Source organism: Salvelinus fontinalis, unplaced genomic scaffold (genome assembly GCF_029448725.1).
Source record: "Salvelinus fontinalis isolate EN_2023a unplaced genomic scaffold, ASM2944872v1 scaffold_0041, whole genome shotgun sequence".
Taxonomy (NCBI): Eukaryota; Metazoa; Chordata; class Actinopteri; order Salmoniformes; family Salmonidae; genus Salvelinus; species Salvelinus fontinalis.
This window is the reverse complement of record NW_026600250.1, coordinates 374,070-398,775: the sequence shown is the minus strand read 5'-3', so window position 1 is coordinate 398,775 and position 24,706 is coordinate 374,070. Positions and strand designations below refer to the sequence as shown.

At 40.6% G+C, this 24,706-nt stretch overlaps 1 protein-coding gene across 1 annotated transcript; it reads right to left on the bottom strand.

Moving 5' to 3' along the window:
• Positions 1-4,633: 4,633 nt before the first annotated feature.
• On the bottom strand, positions 4,634-14,574 carry LOC129842460 (zinc finger protein 239-like). The gene is made up of 2 exons (XM_055911025.1): positions 14,562-14,574; positions 4,634-6,964 (listed from the first exon to the last, which is right to left on the bottom strand). The coding sequence occupies exons 1-2, from the start codon at positions 14,572-14,574 to the stop codon at positions 6,054-6,056; spliced, it is 924 nt and encodes a 307-aa protein (XP_055767000.1). The 3' UTR covers positions 4,634-6,053.
• Positions 14,575-24,706: the final 10,132 nt, after the last annotated feature.

The window sequence follows — 24,706 nt, the reverse complement described above, 5'->3', positions numbered from 1 at the left end:
TATTTTTTTGAGCAGTGTATATATATATATATATAAAATAAATATTGAAAGATAAATGGCATCGACATACAATGTAATGTAAAATAGAAGATCATATTGGAGAAAGCACTAGCCAATACAGTACTGCCATACAGTAACAGTACTGCCATACAGGCCTAATATCACATTTCAAGATATCTTTGTTCACAAATTGTTCAATATTTTATCAGGCTGACTTGAAAGACTATATACGCGACATTTTGCTGCGTGGCAATACTGTGTTTGGATTCTGAAGGGCATTTATACAAAAGAGGTAGTCTAGACACTGTATTAATACCATTATGCATTTGAATCCCATCTACAGCTACCATCTAAGATATTAATTTCCCTCCACAAGGGGGCGGACATGTAACGTTTCCAAAATGGGATAGTATTGTCCATGTAACGTTTCCAAAACGGGATAGTATTGTCCATGTAACGTTTCCAAAATGGGATAGTATTGTCCATGTAACGTTTCCAAAATGGGATAGTATTGTCCATGTAACGTCTCCAAAATGGGATAGTATTGTACATGTAACGTTTCCAAAATGGGATAGTATTGTACATGTAACGTTTCCAAAATGGGATAGTATTGTCCATGTAATGTTTCCAAAATGGGATAGTATTGTCCATGTAACGTTTCCAAAATGGGATAGTATTGTCCATGTAACGTTTCCAAAATGGGATAGTATTGTCCATGTAACGTTTCCAAAATGGGATAGTATTGTACATGTAACGTTATGCCCCCTTGTGAGTTAATAGTATTGCATGCTGTAGCAGGCTATATAAAGAGGAAGACCTCCATTGACGATTCAGTTCGTTGTAACATCTCATCTGGACAGGTCACCGTCCTTAGTTAGTTAGTTAACGTTAGCTAGTTCATTATCACAAAAGTGAGAACTGCTCTAGATTGGAAACTTACGTTAATTAGTGTAAAGCCATGTTGGCTTTATGGAAACGCTATACAATATATGGGAAATAATATAGTTGAGGGAAATAATCCAAACCTAGTTGTGCCTAGTTAGGACATAACGTTAGCTAGCTAGATAACGGTACTGTACTGTAGCTCATACAACGCCGACGGTCAAACCCGGCTTTCTAATATTTACGGTAATTAACTATAGTAACGTTATGGAAGCATTTCACAGAAAACCATAATTGTCTCCGTTATTAATTATTATGTTATATTATTATTATAAATTATTTCGAGACATATTCAGAGCCAAACATCAACCCAACTTAACCTTTTTAACTGTTGTCGCATCCAAACTTGTCACCATCGTTTTCAGTTGTAATTGCGAAGTTCCCGGAAGAAGTCCAGCAACAACGGAGGTTCCTCGATGAACCCACCTTCTAACAAGTTCTTTGAAGAACCTTTTGGGGCTGTTTTTCATTGACCAAGAACCCTACGGTTCTTAGGGGATCTGAGAACAACTCCAGTTGAACCCTTCATTTTTTGAGTTGTAGTCGGCTCTGTTAACTCTCAGATTCATACATGATGATTAGCATCAACGATCAAGTCAGCTGCTGCTGCTCCAATACAGTATGAGGTGAGACGGTGAACTGACGTTGAACCGGGCAGTCAGCTGCTGCTGCTCCAATACAGTATGAGGTGAGACGGTGAACTGACCTTGAATCATAATAATTAAGTTAATAAAAATTAATTAGTGAAACTGTTAAAAATGGTAAATGGCATATTAAATATAGTACTCTATTGTTATCATATAGAAACATCATGGAATATTGTACATCATATTAAATATATTACTCTATTATTATCATATAGAAACATCATGGAATATTGTACATCATATTAAATATATTACTCTATTATTATCATATAGAAACATCATGGAATATTGTACATCATATTAAATATATTACTCTATTGTTATCATATAGAAACATCATGGAATATTGTACATCATATTAAATATATTACTCTATTGTTATCATATAGAAACATAATGGAAAATTGTACATCATATTAAATATATTACGGTATTGTTATCATATAGAAACATCATGGAATATTGTCATATCATATTAGCATCAACATACATGATTGTTTAATTCAATTTCACATAATAAGGATTTTTCATATTTTCAAGTTCAGAAGTCAGAACCCATCACCTGCTATGTAAAAGAGACAGAAGAATGCACAATGGCCAATGCTATCCGGGATCCTTGGGACATCCCTACCCTAAACCCTAACCTTAACCATTTTAAATGTCAACTTCAACGGGCTAGGGACTTCCCAAGGATGTATCTCTACCTGAAAATACATGATCTAAGTGATTGATAGTTGGTATTCAGCAGTCATAAAGCCTTATTTACTTTAATGAACTACTAATATAGTGATTTTGTCAGACAGCATAGACAGCAGCTCTACACTTTATTGACTGACTGATCCATTCATCCTTCCATCCCTCCTCAGTCTTCCTCTCCTCTGAAGACCCAGTGAGGGTGGAGCTCAGTCAGAGAGCTGTTGAGGGACTGGTTAGGAAGAACACTTCTACAGCCAGAGAGGTGAGAGGTCACACATGGTTTAGATGGTAAATATTTATGTCCTCTTAGTGGAGTAGAGTAGAGTAGAGTCCTCAGCCTTCCTCTCCGTATTAGGTATTTGTTGTGAAATTGTTAGATATTACTGCACTGTTGGAGCTAGGAACACAAGCATTTAGTTAGATATTACTGCACTGTTGGAGCTAGAAACACAAGCATTTAGTTAGATACTACTGCACTGTTGGAGCTAGGAACACAAGCATTTAGTTAGATATTACTGTACTGTTGGAGCTAGGAACACAATCATTTAGTTGGATATTAGTGTACTGTTGGAGTTAGAAACACAAGCATTTAGTTAGATACTACTGCACTGTTGGAGCTAGGAACACAAGCATTTAGTTAGATATTACTGCACTGTTGGAGCTAGGAACACAAGCATTTAGTTAGATACTACTGCACTGTTGGAGCTAGGAACACAAGCATTTGGTTAGATATTACTGCACTGTTGGAGCTAGGAACACAAGCATTTAGTTAGATATTACTGTACTGTTGGAGCTAGGAACACAAGCATTTAGTTAGATATTACTGTTGGAAACACCCCATCTCTTTACATTACTTATGCATATTCAGTGGCCTGACTGCGTCCAGACTATGTCAAAGGACCATCCTGGTAGATCTGAACCTAATGCAGCTTGGAGTGATCAGATAACAGAAGTCACATTTAGGTGCCAGGTGTAACTAAGGCTGTAGATGCTCCTTATCCATTACTTTGAGTGTTTTATATAATATGACTAAATATGTTAATTTCTGTGTTGCAGGGGCAGTCAAGAAACGGAACGGCAAGGCCACAGAACATGACATAAGCAGAGCTGTGGGAGACCACCTCAAGCCCCTGGTAGAGCCGGGGGTGGTGTTTACCACTCCACCAGCAGAGCTGTGGGAGACCACCTCAAGCCCCTGGTAGAGCCGGGGGTGGTGTTTACCACTCCACCAGCAGAGCTGTGGGAGACCACCTAGAGCCCCCGGTAGAGCCGGGGGTGGTGCTTACCACTCCACCAGCAGAGCTGTGGGAGACCACCTCAAGCCCCTGGTAGAGCCGGGGGTGGTGTTTACCACTCCACCAGCAGAGCTGTGGGAGACCACCTCAAGCCCCTGGTAGAGCCGTGGGTGGTGTTTACCACTCCACCAGCAGAGCTGTGGGAGACCACCTCAAGCCCCTGGTAGAGCCGGGGGGGGGGCTTACCACTCCACCAGCAGAGCTGTGGGAGACCACCTCAAGCCCCTGGTAGAGCCGGGGGTGGTGTTTACCACTCCACCACAGCTTCAGCAGGCTGGAAAAGTGATACTGTTTTTCATACTAAGATGGACCATCAGTCTGTAGATTGGTCAGTCATTGGGTTAATTTGTTTTGCAATATGTTCAAATCAAATCAAGCTTTATTTATACAGCACATTTCAGACATGCAACACAATGGCTTCTCAGGAAAAAACAATGAAAATAAACACGAATATTTAGTACACAAACATAAGAGGATAAAAAAACAATAATACCAACTTAAAGACTAATGAGCATCCTAAGGAAATGCCATATATTAAAATATCCAGTCCAAAAATATAAGCTTGTTTTTTAGGATGGGCTCTGAAAGTCACTATGGGGTGTCCAATGAAAGTTGACTAGTACCAACAACTGGGACCTAAAAGACACCCACCATGAGACCCACTAAATCTGCCCAAGAAGAGGAAAAATAAATAAAAGCCCACAATAAACTTAAAGACAGGAAGCAAACCAAAAAAGTGGAGCAACTAAAGGTGTTGACTCTCCACATCTATCCAGACAACTGGAGCACTGGGCCAGACACTCTTAAATATAACCTGGACCAGCTCAGGTGAAACACCTTCCCACTAACGAGATGGACAAGCCAGCACAGGTGTAACACATACTGACTAACGAGGTGACACTTATCAGTGCATCCTACGTGCTAACAAGCAAGACGTGCTAAAGTCCAACCTCAAAACAAAAATTGAAAAACCAAAGACTAACTAATATATATATATATAATATATATATATATATAATAATATATATAATTTATATATAGCGTATATTTTCTCCTTTTTCTTTCTATAGATTCCTAAACTATTATTTTTTCCCTTCTAGAACTCTCGTCTTCCTAAAACTCACAAGCTTCTAGAACTCTCGTCTTCCTAAAACTCACAAGCTTCTAGAACTCTCGTCCCCTTGGAACGAGCCCAAACTAAACTCATCTCCAATACGGAAAAACGTGCAGTCAAAATAAATTGTGATCCATGGCAACTCACTGGCTAAACACAAAACACAAATCTTTTTGACTGCCCCCCTTGAGACAATCAGCAACCAGGTTGTTCTCACCACGGACATGTCTGATTTCAAGAGGAAACTCCTGCAATATCCGTAGTAACTTTCCACCTCACTGCGGAGCTTCTCTCTTTACAGGGATCACTCGATAGGCATGTTGTTGGATCGGGGCCCAGTCCCCAATGTCATGCTCTAGTACATTTGGGTTGGCACATCTGAGAATGAACCCTGCTATTCTAAAAACAGGGCAACAATGTCAATATATTTATACCCGAAAATTGTCAGTTGATTGCATAAATAATTATGATTACTAAAAGTTATATGAGTTGTAAACATGAATTACCAAAACCAAATGTACACCCCTTTGATAATATGTATTGTCAATAATTCCCTTAATGGTAAGGCATGGTATAATAAAAAATGTTTAAAAAATATTTGATTGCATAGTCTTATTTTCAACATCTTTTCAATTACATTTTGCTAGGTGGGATAGCCTCAATGTCAAAACACAGTTTTAACGTGTCCAAATCAATAACCAATAAGCAGAAACAGTTTGGGATAAATTGAAAACCTAAACATAACATGTGCTATTTACACAAACATCTGCCACAATAATCATATTTCTTGTATTTTTTTAAACAAGCTCCTTATAAAAACTGCACAAGCACCAAAAACGCTGTTTTGACAAGTAGCAATAAATAACTGATATCGATTAGGGGGGAAATCAGGTTGTACGTGATGTTGGAATGCATTTAAATGTAGGGGTCGCTAAACAAAGGAACGCAACACTTATTTGTCATAACTAATCGATTTCATGCTAAAATCATTTATGTGACAGGAGGGAGATGAGGTTGCACGTCCTGTTAAAACTAACAGCTCAAAAACCACACAGAATCTGGGAATAATGTGTACTTACTAAATCTCATAAATAGTACTCTTTCAATTCAGAGCCTGGATTTTCCCCCTGAGGCTAATATCCATATCATGTTGAAATCAATAGAACAGGGGACAAACATTTAGGGTTCTACGTTGTGACATCATTAAAATACTCCTACTACAATGTTAAAACATTCTACATTGTGACATCATTAGAATACTCCTACTACAACATTCTACATTGTGACATCATTTAATTGATATCATGAAACAACTCCTTCATGTATTTTCTGATGATTAGTCAGAGATCTTTTATCAGATTATCTCTGGTCACAGCTATACATTGGCTCTCCTGTGTGTGTTCTCTGGTGCACTGTCAGAGAGCTAGATGCAGCAAAACTCTTCCCACATTGATCACAGCTATAAGGTTTATCTCCTGTGTATATTCTCTGGTGCACTGTCAGATAGCCAGAAGTAGCAAAACTCTTCCCACATTGATCACAGCTATAAGGTTTCTCTCCTGTGTGTGTTCTCTGGTGCACTGTCAGTTGGCCAGATTGACAAAAACTCTTCCCACATTGATCACAGCTATAAGGTTTCTCTCCTGTGTGTGTTCTCTGGTGTAAAGTCAGAGAGACAGATGTAGTAAAACTCTTCCCACATTGATCACAGCTATAAGGTTTCTCTCCTGTGTGTGTTCTCTGGTGTAAAGTCAGAGAGCCAGATGTAGTAAAACTCTTCCCACATTGATCACAGGTATAAGGTTTCTCTCCTGTGTGTGTTCTCTGGTGTAAAGTCAGAGAGCCAGATTTAGTAAACCTCTTCCCACATTGATCACAGCTATATGGTTTCTCTCCAGTGTGTGTTCTCCGGTGCACTGTCAGATCACTAGATGCAGCAAAACTCATCCCACATTGATAACAGCTATAAGGTTTATCTCCTGTGTGTGTTCTCTGGTGCACTGTCCGATAGCCAGAAGTAGAAAAACTCTTCCCACATTGATCACAGCTATAAGGTTTCTCTCCTGTGTGGATTCTCTGATGAATTTTAATGCCTGATGAGGAGGTGAATCTCTTCCCACAGTCAGAGCAGGAGTGAGATTTCTTCCCTGTGGGTCTCCACTGGTGTTTCTTGAGGTGTTCTGATGTGGAGAGACTCTTCTCTGCCTCTTCAGCATCATGGTGTTGTTGAGTCTCCCCAGAGGATCCACCATAGTCCCGTCTCTCTCCTGTGTGAACAACAAAGTCAGATGATTAAAGGTCCACAACAGTGGAAATCCACTGTAAAAGGTGATGCCAACAGCGTAGCCATGATGCTGTACAACAATTGATGTCTGTAATGAATGTTAAAATTATTTGACAATTGTCTTAAAATGAGCAAGAATATTCATATTTTAGTATTAACATCGATGATTGTAGGCTAGAAATAAGTTATTCATGTTGTTGAAACTGTAAGCAGTGTGCCAGACGACTTTTGGTCTCCAATATAAGCCCCTTTCTGTGTTTCCTAAAATTGCAGAACAAGGGCGATGCACATGCAATTTGGTTGTAGAAACTCCTCCCTGCTAATAAGGAAACCGATAGTTATGGATGTACTATATCTGATTAGAGCAAAAATGGTGAGCAAAGATTTTAGTTTTTCACAGTGTATTCTGAATGTGAATGGGTGAAAACTCAGGGGAGTAACCTCCATTTCCAGGTTGCTTATGAGTGCATTTCACACTACTTTGGATTATAATTGTAAGGCTCGTTTGAATGTCCTGTGTAATATAATGTTTGCTACAGTATTAAGAAATGTTTAATTATTGAAGAATCGCGTTAATGACAGTAACTATTTGGGTGTTGTCAATAAAGTAGATTTTTTAAATGTATTTTTAATTAAATTTTTCCCCCACCTTTATTTAACCAGGTGTCCAGTTGAGAACAAGTTCTCATTCACAACTGCGACCTGACCAAGATAAAGCAAAGCAGTGCGACAAAAAAACAACACAGAGTTACACGTGGGATAAACAAAAGTACAGTCAATAACACAATATAAAAATCTATATACAGTGTGATGGAGTAAGGAGGTAAGGCAATAAACAGGCCATGCTATGGGTGGGTGTTGCTATGGTGACCAGTGAGCTGAGTTAAGGCGGAGCTTTACCTAGCAAAGACTTATAGATGACCTGGAGCCAGTGGGTTTAGCGATGAATATGTAGCGAGGACCAGCCAACGAGAGCATACAGGTCGCAGCGGTGGGTGGTATATGGGGCTTTGGTGACAAAACGGATGACACTGTGTTAGACTGCATCCAGTTTGCTGAGTAGAGTGTTGGAGGCTATTTTGTAAATTACATCACTGAAGTAAAGTATCGGCAGGATAGTCAGTTTTACGAGGGTATGTTTGGCAGCGTGAGTGTAGGAGGCTTTGTTGCGAAATAGGAAGCCGTTTCTAGATTTAATTTGGGATTGGAGATGTTTAACGTGAGTCTGGAAGGAGAGTGTACAGTCTAACCAGACACCTAGGTAATTATAGTTGTCCACATATTCTAAGTCAGAACAGTCCAGAGTAGTGATGCTAGTCGGGGGGATGCTGGCAGCGATCGGTTGAAGAGCATGCATTTAGTTTTACTAGCGTTTAAGAGCAGTTGGAGGCCACGGAAGGAGAGTTGTATGACATTGAAGCTCATTTGGAGGTTTGTTAACACAGTGTCCAAAGAAGGGCCAGATGTATACAGATTTGTGTCGTCTGCGTCGAGGTGGATCAGAGAATCACCCGCAGCAAGAGCGACATCATTGATATATACAGAGAAAAGAGTCGGCCAGAGAATTGAACCCTGTGGTACCCCATAGAGACTGCCAGAGGTCTGGACAACAGGCCCTCCGATTTGACACACTGAACTCTATCTGAGAAGTAGTTGGTGAAGCAGGCGAGGCAGTCATTTGAGAAACCAAGGTTGTTGAGTCTGCCGATAAGAATGTGGTGATTGACAGAGTCGAAAGCCTTGCCTTAACCTTTATCACTAGACACCTCATAGTGAGCTACAGGTAGGAATCAGCAATGAATCCCAATAATGAGACACCTCTGGGCAGGGGTGTCAGCAACATTTAAAAAATATATATACAGTGGGGAGAACAAGTATTTGATACACTGCCGATATTGCAGGTTTTCCTACTTACAAAGCATGTAGAGGTCTGTCATTTTTTATCATAGGTACACTTCAACTGTGAGAGACGGAATCTAAAACAAAAATCCAGAAAATCACGTTGTATGATTAAGTAATTAATTTGCATTTTATTGCATGACATAAGTATTTGATCACCTACCAACCAGTAAGAATTCCGGCTCTCACAGACCTGTTAGTTTTTCTTTAAGAAGCCCTCCTCTTCTCCACCCATTACCTGTATTAACTGCACCTGTTTGAACTCGTTACCTGTACAAAAAGACACCTGTCCACACACTCAATCAAACAGACTCCAACCTCTCCACAATGGCCAGGACCAGAGACTTGTGTAAGGACATCAGTGATAAAATTGTAGACTTGCACAAGGCTGGGATGGGCTACAGGACAATAGGTAAGCAGCTTGGTGAGAAGGCAATAACTGTTGGCGCAATTATTAGAAAATGGAAGAAGTTCAAGATGACGGTCAATCACCCTCTGTCTGGGGCTCCATGCAAGATCTCACCTCGTGGGGCATCAATGATCATGAGGAAGGTGAGGGATCAGCCCAGAACTACACAGCAGGACCTGGTCAATGACCTGAAGAGATCTGGGACCATAGTCACAAAGAAAACCATGGATTAAAATCCTGCAGCGCACGCAAGGTCCCCCTGCTCAAGCCAGCGCATGTCCAGGCCCGTCTGAAGTTTGCCAATGACCATCTGGATGATCCAGAGGAGGAATAGGAGAAGGTCATGTGGTCTGATGACACAAAAATAGAGCTTTTTGGTCTAAACTCCACTCGCCATGTTTGGAGGAAGAAGAAGGATGAGTACAACCCCAAGAACACCATCCCAACCGTGAAGCATGGAGGTGGAAACAAAATTCTTTGGGGGTGCTTTTCTGCAAAGGGGACAGGACGACTGCACCGTATTGAGGGGAGGATGGATGGGGCCATGTATCGCGAGATCTTGGCCGACAACCTCCTTCCCTCAGTAAGAGCATTGAAGATGGGTCGTGGCTGGGTCTTCCTGCATGACAACGACCTGAAACACACAGCCAGGGCAACTAAGGAGTGGCTCCGTAAGAAGCATCTCAAGGTCCTGGAGTGGCCTAGCCAGTCTCCAGACCTGAACCCAATATAAAATCTTTGGAGGGAGCTGAAAGTCCGTATTGCCCAGCGACAGCCCCAAAACCTGAAGGATCTGGAGAAGGTCTGTATGGAGGAGGAGTGGGCCAAAATCCCTGCTGCAGTGTGTGCAAACCTGGACAAGAACTACAGGAAACGTATGATCTCTGTAATTGCAAACAAAGGTTTCTGTACCAAATATTAAGTTCTGCTTTTCTGATGTATCAAATACTTATGTCATGCAATAAAATGCAAATGAATTATTTAAAAATCATACAATGTGATTTTCTGGATTTTTGTAAGTAGGAAAACCTGCAAAATCGCCAGTGTATCAAATACTTCTTCTCCCCACTGTATAGTGTTTTATGATAAACCGTTTTTTACAAATCCGTCAAGACACCAACTTAGACTTTACAGTGAAATGCTTTACTTACAAGCCCTTAACCAGCAGTGCAGTTCAAGAAGAAGAAAACGTTTACCAAGTAGACTAAAATAAAAAGTAATAATAAAAAGTAACAGAATGAAAATAACAATAACGAGGCTTTATACAGGGGGCACCGGTACCGAGTCAGTGTGGAGGCTATATACAGGGGGCACTGGTACTGAGTCAGTGTGGAGGCTATATACAGGGGGGCACCGGTACCGAGTCAGTGTGGAGGCTATATACAGGGGGCACCGGTACTGAGTCAGTGTGGAGGCTATATACAGGGGGCACCGGTACTGAGTCAGTGTGGAGGTTATATACAGGGGGCACCGGTACTGAGTCAGTGTGGAGGCTATATACAGGGGGCACCGGTACCGAGTCAGTGTGGAGGTTATATACAGGGGGGTACCGGTACAGAGTCAATGTGGAGAATATATACAGGGGGGTACCGGTACAGAGTCAATGTGGAGGTTATATACAGGGGGCACCGGTACTGAGTCAGTGTGGAGGCTATATACAGGGGGCACATCTCTGACATCTGTCGAGTTGAAATATCTCCTCTCTAGGTGAGATTTCACCTCTGGTGCAGATGTGCCCATCTGCTCTCCAGGTGTAGACCCAGGGGGCCCGTTGAGAACCTTTTTAGGACATTTCGAGATGACAGATGTTTGTGTTTGGTCTATTAATGTACCTGTGAGTTGAAATTTTTATCATTTTTGCATTTTTGACAAAATTAGACTCCTTTTAAAGTGTCATTTTTTCGCTCAGGTAGGGTATCAGCCTGATCTATTTAAAAACACTTTTTCCACATTTCAAGATAGCAGTGTGTTCAGTTTGATCATTTCAAAGACAGCTGCATCTTCATTTTATTAATAATATTCAAAAAAAATTTTTTTTTCCATTTTCATCATAAAAATTCCCTCGGCTGTTAACCTCAACTCCAGAGGTGTTCAAGGTGAGGGATCAGCCTGGATTATTTAAAAACACTTTTTCAACATTTCAAGATAGCAGTTAGTTTAGTTTGATGTACATAAAGATAGCTGCATCTTTATTCTACTCATTTTCAAAAATATTGTTTTTACCAAAAACATGTGAAAATGAATAAAATAAAGTTGCAGCTGTCTTTATTTACATCAAACTGGAGTAACTGCTATCTTGAAATGTTGAAAAAGTGTGTTTAAATAGGCATCCTATTTAAAATAGGCATTTCCAAATTAGCTGAAAGGCTGAGGGAATCATCTCCAACCTCTTCTCAGGAGATGGCTCCCTCAGCCTTTCAACTAATGTTCAAATGATAGGATAATTATTTAAAAACACTTTTTCAACATTTCAAGATAGCAGTTAGTTCGTTTTGAGCATATCAAAGACAGCTGCAAGTTGATTTTATTTTATTTTTATTCCAGCCAAAAATATTCTAAGTCCACACAGAAGTTCACACTCAACTTTGTTTGGTGATTGAACAGGTTAGCAGGTGTATTTTTGAATATGGTTCTTAATATGGTTCATTGGGTTGCTGGGGTCCACTGCTTGCTAAGGGGGAACCCCCCACCCGTGTTCAGCCGACTGGGGCGCACTCTCTGTCAACATTTTCAACATTTCAAGATAGCAGTTTATTAAGTCTGATGCATATTTATTTTTTTAATTTTCACACACCCTAACCCACCTCATTTGAAAGGTTAATGTGAATAGTTACCACTTCTCAGGAGATGATAGACTTAGCCTTTCAAATGTTTTGTAATGATGGGATGGCTATTGAACAGAACTTTAAAACCTGGTTTTCTTGTCTGTACCAGTTCATGAAATCACACATTTGACATTTATGCTCACTGAGTCTGTACATAGTCAAAGCTTTCCTTAAGTTTGAGTCAGTCACAGTGGTCAGGTATTCTGTCACTGTGTACTCTCTGTTTAGGAACAAATTGCAATTGATAATGTACAAGTGTCAGCTTTTTTCCACATTATCAATTGCTCATGTCATGTTGATCCAAATATAGTAGTTGGTTCTCTGTTGAATAGTCTGACCCCTCAAAACATCTAGGCATTAGTTCCTTGCATAAGCCATTACAGGCAAAATTGTTGAACTATTTGTCACAAACTGTCAAGCATAGTTTTACACATTTCTATAAGACCTTTTGTACAAAAACGTAAACTGATGAATCGTGCAGGTGAAATTGACCCTCACTCATGAAGGAATGAAGTTTTGATTTACATAGCCTGCAATTGTGACAATCACTGCATTCAAACCTGTGTAGATCAGTCATTTTTTAATATACAGACTTAAAAATCAGGATTCTGTAACAGCATACTCCATTCAAGATATGTGTTTACTGTGACAACCAGAAGTGCCTTAAGATGGTGTCATAGATGCTGTTTTGAAGGGGTAAAAGGTCAAGACTTTTCAAAACTTCATATATGTGATTAGACAACCCTCGTGAACTGTAAATCAGTCATTTCTCCCAACAGATGTCAAAGAAAAGCTCTCACACACACACACAGCAGGGATGGAGTGAAAAAGTACGGTGCTTAAAGACACACAAACCCTGCAATGGCATTACTATTATCTCCAGGCCGTGCCGAGTTCAACGAGATGCCCCGCTTGACCGTAGCTCACTCGGTCTGAGCGCAGCCACAGGGACAACAAGACGGACCCAGAGCTGTCTGTCTGTCTGTCTGTCTCTGTCTGTCTCTGTCTGTCTCTGTCTGTCTCTGTCTGTCTGTCTGTCTGTCTGTCTGTCTGTCTGTCTGTCTGTCTGTCTGTCTGTCTGTTTGTCTGTCTGTCTCTGTCTGTGTCTGTCGGTCTCTGTCTGTCTGTCTGTCTGTCTGTCTGTCTGTCTGTCTGTCTGTCTGTCTGTCTGTCTGTATCTCTCTCACATTCTCTCTCTCTCTCTTTCTCTACGATTAGAATGCAAAGTCTCTCCCTATCTCTCTCTCTCTTTTGGATAACTTTAAGAAATAGAGTCTCTCTCTCAATTCAATTCAATTCAAGGGGCTTTATTCAATTCAAGGGGCTTCTTTCTCTCTCTCTCTCTCTCTCTCTCTCTCTCTCTCTCAATTCAATTCAATTCAATTCAAGGGGCTTTATTGGCATGGGAAACATGTGTTTACATTACCAAAGCGAGTGAGGTAGATAATATACAACAGTGAAATAAACAATAAAAATGAACAGTAAACATTACACATGCAGAAGTTTCAAAACAAAATAGACATTACAAATGTCATATTATATATATATACAGTGTTGTAACAATGTGCAAATGGTTAAAGTACAAAAGGGAATGAGATCCCTGAATGGTAAAAAAAGCATCTCCAAATAGAATATGTTTGTATCACAAATTATCTTAGCTGGCGTAGATAACTGCATATAGCTAATGTTAGTTGGCTGGCTAAGATAACTGCATACAGCTAACGTTAGCTGGCTGACTAAGATAACTGCATATAGCTAATGTTAGCTGGCTGGCTAAGATAACTGCATATAGCTAACGTTAGCTGGCTGGCTAAGATAACAGCATATAGCTAATGTTAGCTGGCTGGCTAAGATAACTGCATATAGCTAATGTTAGCTGGCTGGCTAAGATAACAGCATATAGCTAATGTTAGCTGGCTGGCTAAGATAACTGCATATAGCTAATGTTAGCTGGCTGGCGTAGATAACAGCATATAGCTAATGTTAGCTGGCTGGCGTAGATAACTGCATATAGCTAATGTTAGTTGGCTGGCTAAGATAACAGCATATAGCTAATGTTAGCTGGCTGGCTAAGATAACTGCATATAGCTAATGTTAGTTGGCTGGCTAAGATAACTGCATATAGCTAATGTTAGCTGGCTGGCTAAGATAACAGCATATAGCTAATGTTAGCTGGCTGGCTAAGATAACAGCATATAGCTAATATTAGCTGGCTGGCTAAGATAACTACATATAGCTAACGTTAGCTGGCTGGCTAAGATAACTGCATATAGCTATCATTCTTTGATATTTGGTTAGATGGTGTTATGTATTTCCAAAACGTTGTTTTACTTTAATTACTCAAGTCATGCGTGCAAACGATTGGTTTAATTTGAAGTTCTACATTTAAAATGATTTCTGTTGTAGTTTACATTATAGGGAATAGGCTGGTCCTCCATATTACATCACACCTGACTTCATCATTCTTCTGAATTCTGATTGGTTTCATGTATTAACTTCAGAAATAGAACAGTGAGGTGTAACTTTGCAATGGGACTTAAAACATTATGGGGGAAAAGTATTTTATTTGATCTTTTTATAAACTTTACCATAACTTAACCATTTTATTATTGTCACTCACTTTCAATTTTTAGATAATAAAGCATTCGACCTTTCCACTGCGTTAACAACAGAGGATTGGTTGATTTCCAGTTGAAGTATTTAAGATGATTGATGAGAAAAGTATCATCCAACCATCCGGTAACTTGTTTCATGCTCATCAAAGGTGAGGGTGAATTTCAGATGTTAACTGCTTGTATTGATGAAGGAGTGGAATCGATGAAGTTCCTCTGCTGTCCCCTGGAATAGAAGGAACACGTCATCAATGAAGCCTTTTACAGAGCCTGATGAGGTGATAGAAATGATTGTTAGGGCTGACAATCACATTCTTCTCTAACAACCCCAAATACAGATAGGGATAATTAGAGTATATTTTTAAACTACAATGACCATAATGCACTTTATGCCTACTTGTCTTGTCTGTTTATTTTACACCTGCTATGTCAAAGAGACAGAAGAATGCATGGTGGTCAATGCTATCCGGGATCCTTGGGACATCCGTACCCTAAACCCTAACCTTAACCCCTAACTTAACCATTTTAAATGTCAACTTCAATGCGCTAGGGACGTCCCAAAGATGTATCTCTACCTGGAAAATACATGATCTAAGTGATTTATAGTTGGTATTCAGCAGTCATAAACCCTTATTTACTTTAATGAACTACTAAAATAGTGATTTTGTCAGACAGCATAGACAGCAGCTCTACACTTTATTGACTGACTGATCCATTCATCCTTCCATCCCTCCTCAGCCTTCCTCTCCTCTGAAGACCCAGTGAGGGTGGAGCTCAGTCAGAGAGCTGTTGAGGGACTGGTTAGGAAGAACACTTCTACAGCCAGAGAGGTGAGAGGTCACACATGGTTTAGATGGTAAATATTTATGTCCCCTTAGTGGTTCATCACATCAGCTAAAGGGAATATGTTCCATCATCCATGTTTATTTACATTAGTACAAATTGTCCACTGATATTGGTGTAATTTCTCACCCCTTTTGGCTGTATGAAAGTGAATTTCCCCTCAGGCACAAACATTTGTTCTGTGATATTATGAAGGTCATTTGTGTAAAATGTACTTTTCCCCACTCATTCACCCCATCTCTGTATATTGCTTATGCATATTCAGTGACCTGACTGCATCCAGACTGTCAAGGCTCACCCTGGTAGATCTGAACCTAATGCAGCTTGGAGTGATCAGATGACAGAAGTCACATTTAGGTGCCAGGTGTAACGGAGGCCATAGATGCTCCATATCCATTACTTTGAGTGTTGTATATAATATTATTAAATGTGTTTCTGTGTTGCAGGGGCTGTCAATAAATGGAACGGCAAGGCCACAGAACATGACATAAGCAGAGCTGTGGGAGACCACCTCAAGCCCCTGGTAGAGCCGGGGGTGGTGTTTACCACTCCACCAGCAGAGCTGTGGGAGACCACCTCAAGCCCCTGGTAGAGCCGGGGGTGGTGTTTAACACTCCACCACGCCTTCACCAGGCTGGAAAAGTGACGCTGTTTTTCATACCAAGAGTCTGTTGATTGTTCATTTGTTCAAATCAAGCTTTATTTATACAGCACATTTCAGACAGGATACAACACAATGGAAAAAACGAATAAAAATAAATATTGAGGATTAAAAACAGAAGACTGACAACTGAGCACCTTAAGGAAATGCAATTGATTAAAATATTAATTGGATGCAATATCCATCCCAAAATATAAAGGGTTCTGTCCACTGAAAGTTGACTAGTAACAACAACTGGGACCTAAAAGACACCCACCATGAGACCCACTAAATCTGCCCAAGAAGAGGCAAACAAAAGAAAAACCCACAACAAACTTAAAGACAGGAAGCAAACCAAAACAAGGTGTTGACTCTCCACATCTATCAAGACAACTGGAGCACTGGGCCAGACACTCTTAAATAGAACCTGGACCAGCTCAGGTGAAACACCTTCCCACTAATGAGATGGACAAGCCAGCACAGGTGTAACACATACTGACTAACGAGGTGACACCAATCAGTGCGCCCTACGTGCTAACGAGCTATACGGGCTAAACGAGCTATACTTGCTAACGAGCTATACTTGCTAACGAGCTAGACGTGCTAACGAGATATACTTGCTAACGAGCTATACTTGCTAACGAGCTAGACGTGCTAACGAGCTAGACGTGCTAAAGTCCAACCTCAAAACATAAATGAAAAAAATATATACAATCATGTAATTACTTTCTATAGAATCCTGAAACTCACCAGCTTCTAGAACTCTCGTCCTCCTAAAACTCTCATCGCCTTGGACAAAACTAAAATCAAATTGTATTAGTCATGTCTGATTTCAAGAGCTCCTGCAATATCCCGAGCTTCTCTCTCTTTTCAGGGTTCACTCAATAGGCATGTTGTTGGATCGGGGCCCAGTCCCCAATGTCATGCTCTAGTACATTTGGGTTGGCACATCTGAGAATGATCCCTGATATTCTAAAAGCAGGATAACAATTTCAATATAATAGTACCCAAAAATGGTCAGTTTGTTGCATAAATAATTATGACTAAATGTTACATGAATTGTAAACATGAATTACCAAAAGCAAACGTACACCCCTTTGTTAATATATATTGGCAATAATTAACTTAAGGGTGAGGCATGGAATAATAAAACATGTATCTTTTGTCAGGCTGAATGTTTGAATATATGAGGTGATTTGAGTCATGCTTCTTCAGTAGTGGAATAAAGACAATTAGCACTTGAATGTAGTCAATAAATACTGGAGTGATGTAGGATTGTTAATAAAATTGATTATAGACCAATTTATTATACTGCGTCTATGTGTTAAGGCTGCAAGTACGTTGAAATTAAGTTGTTTTCAAGTAATTTTTAAAAAAACGACCAGAAAATACATTTTTTAACTTTCACTTTCAACTACAACTGAACATATATTGGACGTCGGGGGATAGCCATCTTTTCAACGTCTTTTCAATTACATTTTGCTAAGTGGGAATAGCGCAATGTCAAAACACAGTTTTAACGTGTCCAAATCAATAACCAATATGCAGAAACAGTTTGGGATATATTGAAAACCTAAACATTTTGAAGTGTTGCATTTTGATTCAAGTGGGTCACCAAAGTGGTAAGTGTAACACAACTCTATTTTTGTTAGTCACATTTTGTTAAATCTCATAAATAGTACTCTTTCAATTCAGAGCCTGGATTTCCCCCTGAGGCTGATATACATATCATGCTGCAATCAATTGAACAGGGCAAACGATAAGGTCATCATTAAAATACTCCTACTACAATGTTAAAACATTCTACATTGTGACATCATTAAATAACTCCTACTACAATGTTAAAACATTCTACATTGTGACATCGTTTCAATGATATCACGAAATAACTCCTTTGATCAGAGATCTTTGTTTCTTGTCAGCTATAAGGTTTCTCTCCTGTGTGTATTCTCTGGTGTAACGTCAGCTGGCCAGATCGACCAAAACTCTTCCCACATTGACCACAGCTGTAAGGTTTCTCTCCTGTGTGTGTTCTCTGGTGTAACGTCAGCTGGCCAGATCGAACAAAACTTTTCCCACATTGACCACAGCTATAAGGTTTCTCTCCTGTGTGTATTCTCTGGTGTAGAGTCAGATTGCCAGATGTAGTAAAACTCTTCTCACATTGATCACAGCTATAAGATTTCTCTCCTGTGTGTGTTCTCTGGTGTACAGTCAGATGGCTTGATGTAGGAAAACTCTTCTCACAATGATTACAACTATAAGGTTTCTCTCCTGTGTGTGTTCTCTGGTGTATTTTAAGTTCTGGGGCCTGTTGCACAAAAGTAGAATTAAGACATCCGGGATAAATGACTCAGCTGAGCTCAATGAAGCCAAAACATGTGCGTCCAGGCTTAATTGGTTGCACAAAGACCAAGCCAGGATGAGCAGACACGGATTCATTAAACCAGGTGAAACCAATCCTGGATAGGTGCGCGCTCACGGCTCACTCAAATAGACACCGCCACAGATCACAGATTAACTGATTTACCATGGCAACTAGAGCCGCGTACTTTTCCCCGTCGGAAGCACAAATCCTCATGGAGGCATACGAGGAGGTAAAAGATATAATTAAGAAGAAAGGCAACACCGCCACAGTGATAAAGCAAAGAGAAAAAGCGTGGCAAAATATTGCAGACCGCCTGAATGCGTAAGTAGTGCACAATTACACAGTCACCGCTCCGCTGAAACATCACAATTACAATTCAAATATTTAATTCACATCTCCAAAAATGCAGTTGTACTGTAATTATGAAACGGTTAAATTTTTAATTGAAATGCACTGCAGATATGAGTGAAATTGTGTAAAGTAACTCCATCACACTGTATAAAGCTATGATACATTTTTTGATATTTTTACTGAAAACAAGACAAAAATACCAAGTAATTTTTTGCAGTGTGACTCCATTAAATGTGTGTGTGTGTGTGTGTGTGTGTGTGTGTGTGTGTGTGTGTGTGTGTGTGTGTGTGTGTGTGTGTGTGTGTGTGTGTGTGTGTGTGTGTGTGTGTGTGTGTGTGTGTGTGTGTGTGTGTGTGTGTGTGTGTGTGTGTGTGTGTGTGTGTGTGTGTGTGTGTGTGTGTGGATTAAACATGAACGGGCCAAAACGGACATGGCAGCAGGTCAAAATCAAATACAAGAACATTCTGCAGAATGGTATGGTCCCTGACTAATATTTAACAAAGCACAAGCATATATTGTACCCAGAAGGTGCCTGCTCACACATTGTCTGTACTGTTTTAGCAGTGAAAAAGAATACCCACAGACAAGACACGGGTGGTGGGTCACCAAAGGCTGACCTTACCCCAGCAGAGGACATGGCCTTGGAGCTAAATAAAGGCAGGCCCGTCTTAGAGGGGATCCCTGGGGGGAAAGAGACGAGCATAGGTTCCTCCCAAGATGCCACCCGCTTCATTCAAGGTGTGTCCTTCCATCTCTACATGGGATACAACCACATTCATATTGAATCAATTTGGACTGTCTGACTTTGGTTTACCTATTGCCTTGCAGTGTCTGGCAGCACTGTGTTCCTGTTAGAGCCACCAGCACAAGCACCAGACGATGCTGATCCAGTGAGTACTCCATCAAAGGCATACTGTAGGCCTGGCATGTCTTGTCTACTAGCTTCAATATGAATCCGATTAAATGTGATAGGGTGAAGGCCCCAGTGCAGCAGCAACAGCACATGATGGAGACGATGATGAGGAGGAGACCATCTCTCTGGATTCCAGAAGGCATGAGGTATCATGTTAAGACTGTGAAAGTACTATTTACTCTACAATGGTGAGGAGTCCTTATCAAAATCAAAAAATCTAATTTCTTTTACAGGACCCAGATGCTATACAGTGGGAAAACCAGCCTGGCAACATAGTGCGTATTAATAAAAGGACACCACATCCTGCCAAATTCCAGCTGCGCTAATTGTATTGTGTTCACAGAGCTCACAAGCTATCAGAAAGTTGTATGGCAACCACCTCCGGCGCCAAATAGAACTGGCAGACATAGACATTCAGTACAAGAAGAAAAAGATGGAAAATCTTGCACTGGAGTCCGAAATAAAAAAGAGGACAATTAGGAAACTGGACCTTGAAATAAAAAAACTTGAGAGGGAGGTGAGATATGCCTTCAATGTACACTGTATGCTAACTGTAACACAAATGTATTAATCATTATTTTTCTTTCCTCCCCCAGATCCAAGAAGATGACACAGCTCAAAATAAAAATTAGGTATATTCTCGTAAAGTCAAGTGAGCCATGACATATGAGCTCTTATTGTGAGCACACAGGACGGTGGCATCTTTCTAAGGTTTTTTTTATTTTCCCAGCAATCAGTACAACCAAGTCATCGTTATAAGGCATCGCCCTCTTTTGCCCACCCCCCCAGCACCAGGTGTGGCCACTAGCCTATATGAAGGCCCAAAATTGTGTGTTCCTTTCTGCTCTGACAATGGCATGCCCATTCGTGCGAGATGTGGTGGATGAAGAAGCACTTGTGCTGAGGAGAGCCTTCAGGCGAGAAAGGGTCTTCAGGGACCGGTTGGACCCACTGGCCTTCCCTGATGACCATCTATATGAAAGATACAGGTTTTCTGCAGATGTCATCAGGTATCTATGCAGACTACTGGGTCCCAGGATTAAGCACCGCACTGTACGGAGCCATGCACTGAGTGTGGAGCAAATGGTTTGTGTGGCCTTGCGCTTTTTTGCTAGTGGAGCCTTCCTGTACTCAGTGGGGGATGCAGAACAGCTGAACAAGGCCACAATTTGCCGCACAATAAGGAGTGTGTGTCTGGCTATCAAAGCATTAGCAGATGTCTTCATCTCCTTCCCTGGCCACAGAAGACTCTGTGACATCAAAGAGGAGTTCTATAGGATTGCAGGTAAGAGGATCTACAAATTACAGGACAACTGTTAACACATAGTAGGATACTCATTACTTTGTGTGACAGGTTTCCCCAATGTCATTGGTGCAGTGGACTGCACACACATAAGGATAAAAGCCCCCTCAGGTGCCCATGAGGCCGATTTTGTGAATAGGAAATCCTTTCACAGCATTAATGTTCAGGTGAACATAACTTTTTGATATTGTCCATTGACGAACACTCTGCATTGCCAGTGATGTGCATTGATTGGTGTAATATTCCTCATCTTATGATTTCAGATGGTCTGCAATGCTGACTGTGTGATCAGCGATGTTGTGGCAAAATGGCCTGGCTCAGTCCATGACTCCAGAATCTTTCGGGCCTCTGAAATCTATCAGTGCCTATCACAAGGTAAGCCACACAACCCCTATTTATAACCATCATGGCTGTGTCAAGAATATCACTGTGTTTCTGAGGTAGTAATGATGAGATTTTGTGTTGACAGGTGAATTCTCTGGTGTGTTGCTGGGAGACAGGGGGTATGGCTGCCAGCCTTTTCTCCTGACACCTTTCACAGACCCCCAGGAAGCACAGCAGGCCTACAACCATGCCCATGCCAGGACCAGGGCCAGAGTTGAAATGACCTTTGGCCTCCTGAAGGCACGCTTTCACTGCCTTCACAAATTAAGGGTCAGCCCTGTTAGGGCATGTGATATTACTGTGGCTTGTGCTGTCCTCCACAATGTGGCCTGCCTGAGGAAGGAGAGGGCCCCCAGAGTGCCACCAGCCATGGACTGGGACAATCCGGCAATCTTCCCTGATAACGACAGTGGTCGGCTGCTGAGGGACCAATATGTGATGAATTATTTTAGTTAGTATGTGTGCTTTCAATTTTGGTTAAATATGTCCTGCGGTGGCAGAGGAATTTGGTTTTTTTTGGGTTCGTTTTTTTACGAATTTGGCCTCTTATGATGTTTGTGCGGTATACTGTGTGTAATACAAGGCTACGGGGAGGCTACTGCATCCATTCATTTGTCTGTTCAGTTGATGTGTATGGATTTGTCCTGCATTTATTTTAGTGTGCAGACATGCAGGGTGTGTTATATACAGACCTTTGAATGTGTATGTATCATTTTGTATAATATGCTTGGATTCTGTGCTTTCCATCTTGTAGAGTCACTGTGACTTCAGTTTCGAAAGGAGCTGATGGTTTACCTGCTTTGTTTTGTCCTTATTCAATAAAGGAACATAATGTTACACATTGTGTTTTTATATTCATATGGAATGTGTATTTGTTTATATGACAGAGTACTAGGGCCACACTGAAGAAAAAGGATAGTCATAAATTTATGAGGCTGGTTCTTTCTGCAGAAAAGCTACATATTGTTTTTACAGTTTTGATACTTATGACAATGTGATACTTAATATTCTGGCACATCAGCATGTCTTTGTTTATGAAACCATACTGAAGTACAATTTCACGAAATGCCCAACATCTGTCATTTTAACAACTGTCCTCCTTTAAAACAACTGGTTACAATATTATTACTTGTGTTTTTTTCCCCTCTGTGGCCCTAATATTTTATCATTTTATATATAGCCTTATAGTCTATGGGAAACTGTAAATTATCTAATGATAGCAACATCATCTAAAAATTATTTTTTATCCAAAATCATTGAAATTAATGATCACAAACGTTTAATGACAGTGGGTCTAGTTATATGTGATAACAATGTATAGTGAGCAGTGAAATAACTATTGGTTTCCATTTGTGGTGACTGCTGACTGACATTAGGGATGAGATTAAATAGATCCTGGAATTTAGCCTGGTCTGGAGCAGGCTAGCTCCACAGAATAAATCTCCGTGGTAATTTATACCATAACATATCCTCCTGCCCCCTATCCATCTTTAGTGCAACCGGATTACGGATCAATTGAGCCAGGATCACCAAGATATCCTGGCTTAATCCCTTATCCTAGTTTTGTGCAACAGGCCCCAGAACAATTTGTATTTTATTAATGGTTATCTCCTACCAGTGTGCTGTGACACTCGTAGGGTTGTTTGACAAATCACACCTTTTCTATGCCTACAAACATTCTAAATTCCATTCGAAAGTAGTATTTGGAATATATATATATATATAATATATATAATAGTTTCTACACAATATTGATACATGAGGCTCCAGGACTCTTCGCTGGCCACTCCAGAACAGAACACTCCAGAACAGAAGACTCCAGAACAGAAGACTCCAGAACAGAAGACTCCAGAATAGAAGACTCCAGAACGGAACACTCCAGAACGGAACACTCCAGAACGGAAGACTCCAGAACGGAAGACTCCAGAACGGAACACTCCAGAACGGAACACTCCAGAACGGAACACTCCAGAACGGAACACTCCAGAACAGAACACTCCAGAACAGAAGACTCCAGAACAGAACACTCCAGAACAGAACACTCCAGATTTGATTTGAGTTCAGGGTTGTTGTCCTGCTGGAAGACCTACAACCTTCAACAGAGACACAGACGTCAATTCAATGTCTAGCAACTGGAACGAGCTGCAGAAAACAGTAAAACTGGACAGTTTTATTTCTTCATTCAAAGACTCAATCATGGACACTCTTACTGACAGTTGAGGCTGCTTCGTGTGATGTATTGCTGTCTCTACCTTTGTGCTGTTGTCTGTGCCCAATAAATGTTTGTACCATGTTTTGTGCTGCTGCCATGTTGTGTTGTCATGTGTTGCTGCCTTGCTATGTTGTTGTCTTAGGTCTCTTTATGTAGTGTGGTGTCTCTCTTGTCGTGATGTGTGTTTTATCCTATATTTTTATTCATTTTTAATCCTAGTCCCCGTCCCCGCAGGAGGGCTTTTGCCTTCTGGTGGGCCTTCATTGTAAATAAGAATTTGTTCTTAACTGACTTGCCTAGTTAAATAAAGGTTAAAAAACACACTCTATTATGCATGGGAATAATGCTGGTGTTTTTAATGTCCAACATGATGGTGTTTTTAATGTGCAGCACAACATGACAACAACATGACAACAACATGACAACAACATGGTAGCAGCACAACATGACAACAACATGACAACAACATGGTAGCAGCACAACATGACAACAACATGGTAGCAGCACAACATGACAACAACATGACAACAACACAACATGACAACAACATGACAACAACATGGTAGCAGCACAACATGACAACAACATGACAACAACATGGTAGCAGCACAACATGACAGCAACATGGTAGCAACACAACATGACAACAACATGGTAGCAGCACAACATGACAACAACATGACAACAACATGACAACAACATGGTAGCAGCACAACATGACAACAACATGACAACAACATGGTAGCAGCACAACATGACAACAACATGACAACAACATGGTAGCAGCACAACATGACAACAACATGGTAGCAGCACAACATGACAACAACATGGTAGCAACACAACATGACAACAACATGGTAGCAGCACAACATGACAACAACATGACAACAACATGGTAGCAGCACAACATGACAACAACATGACAACAACATGGTAGCAGCACAACATGACAACAACATGACAACA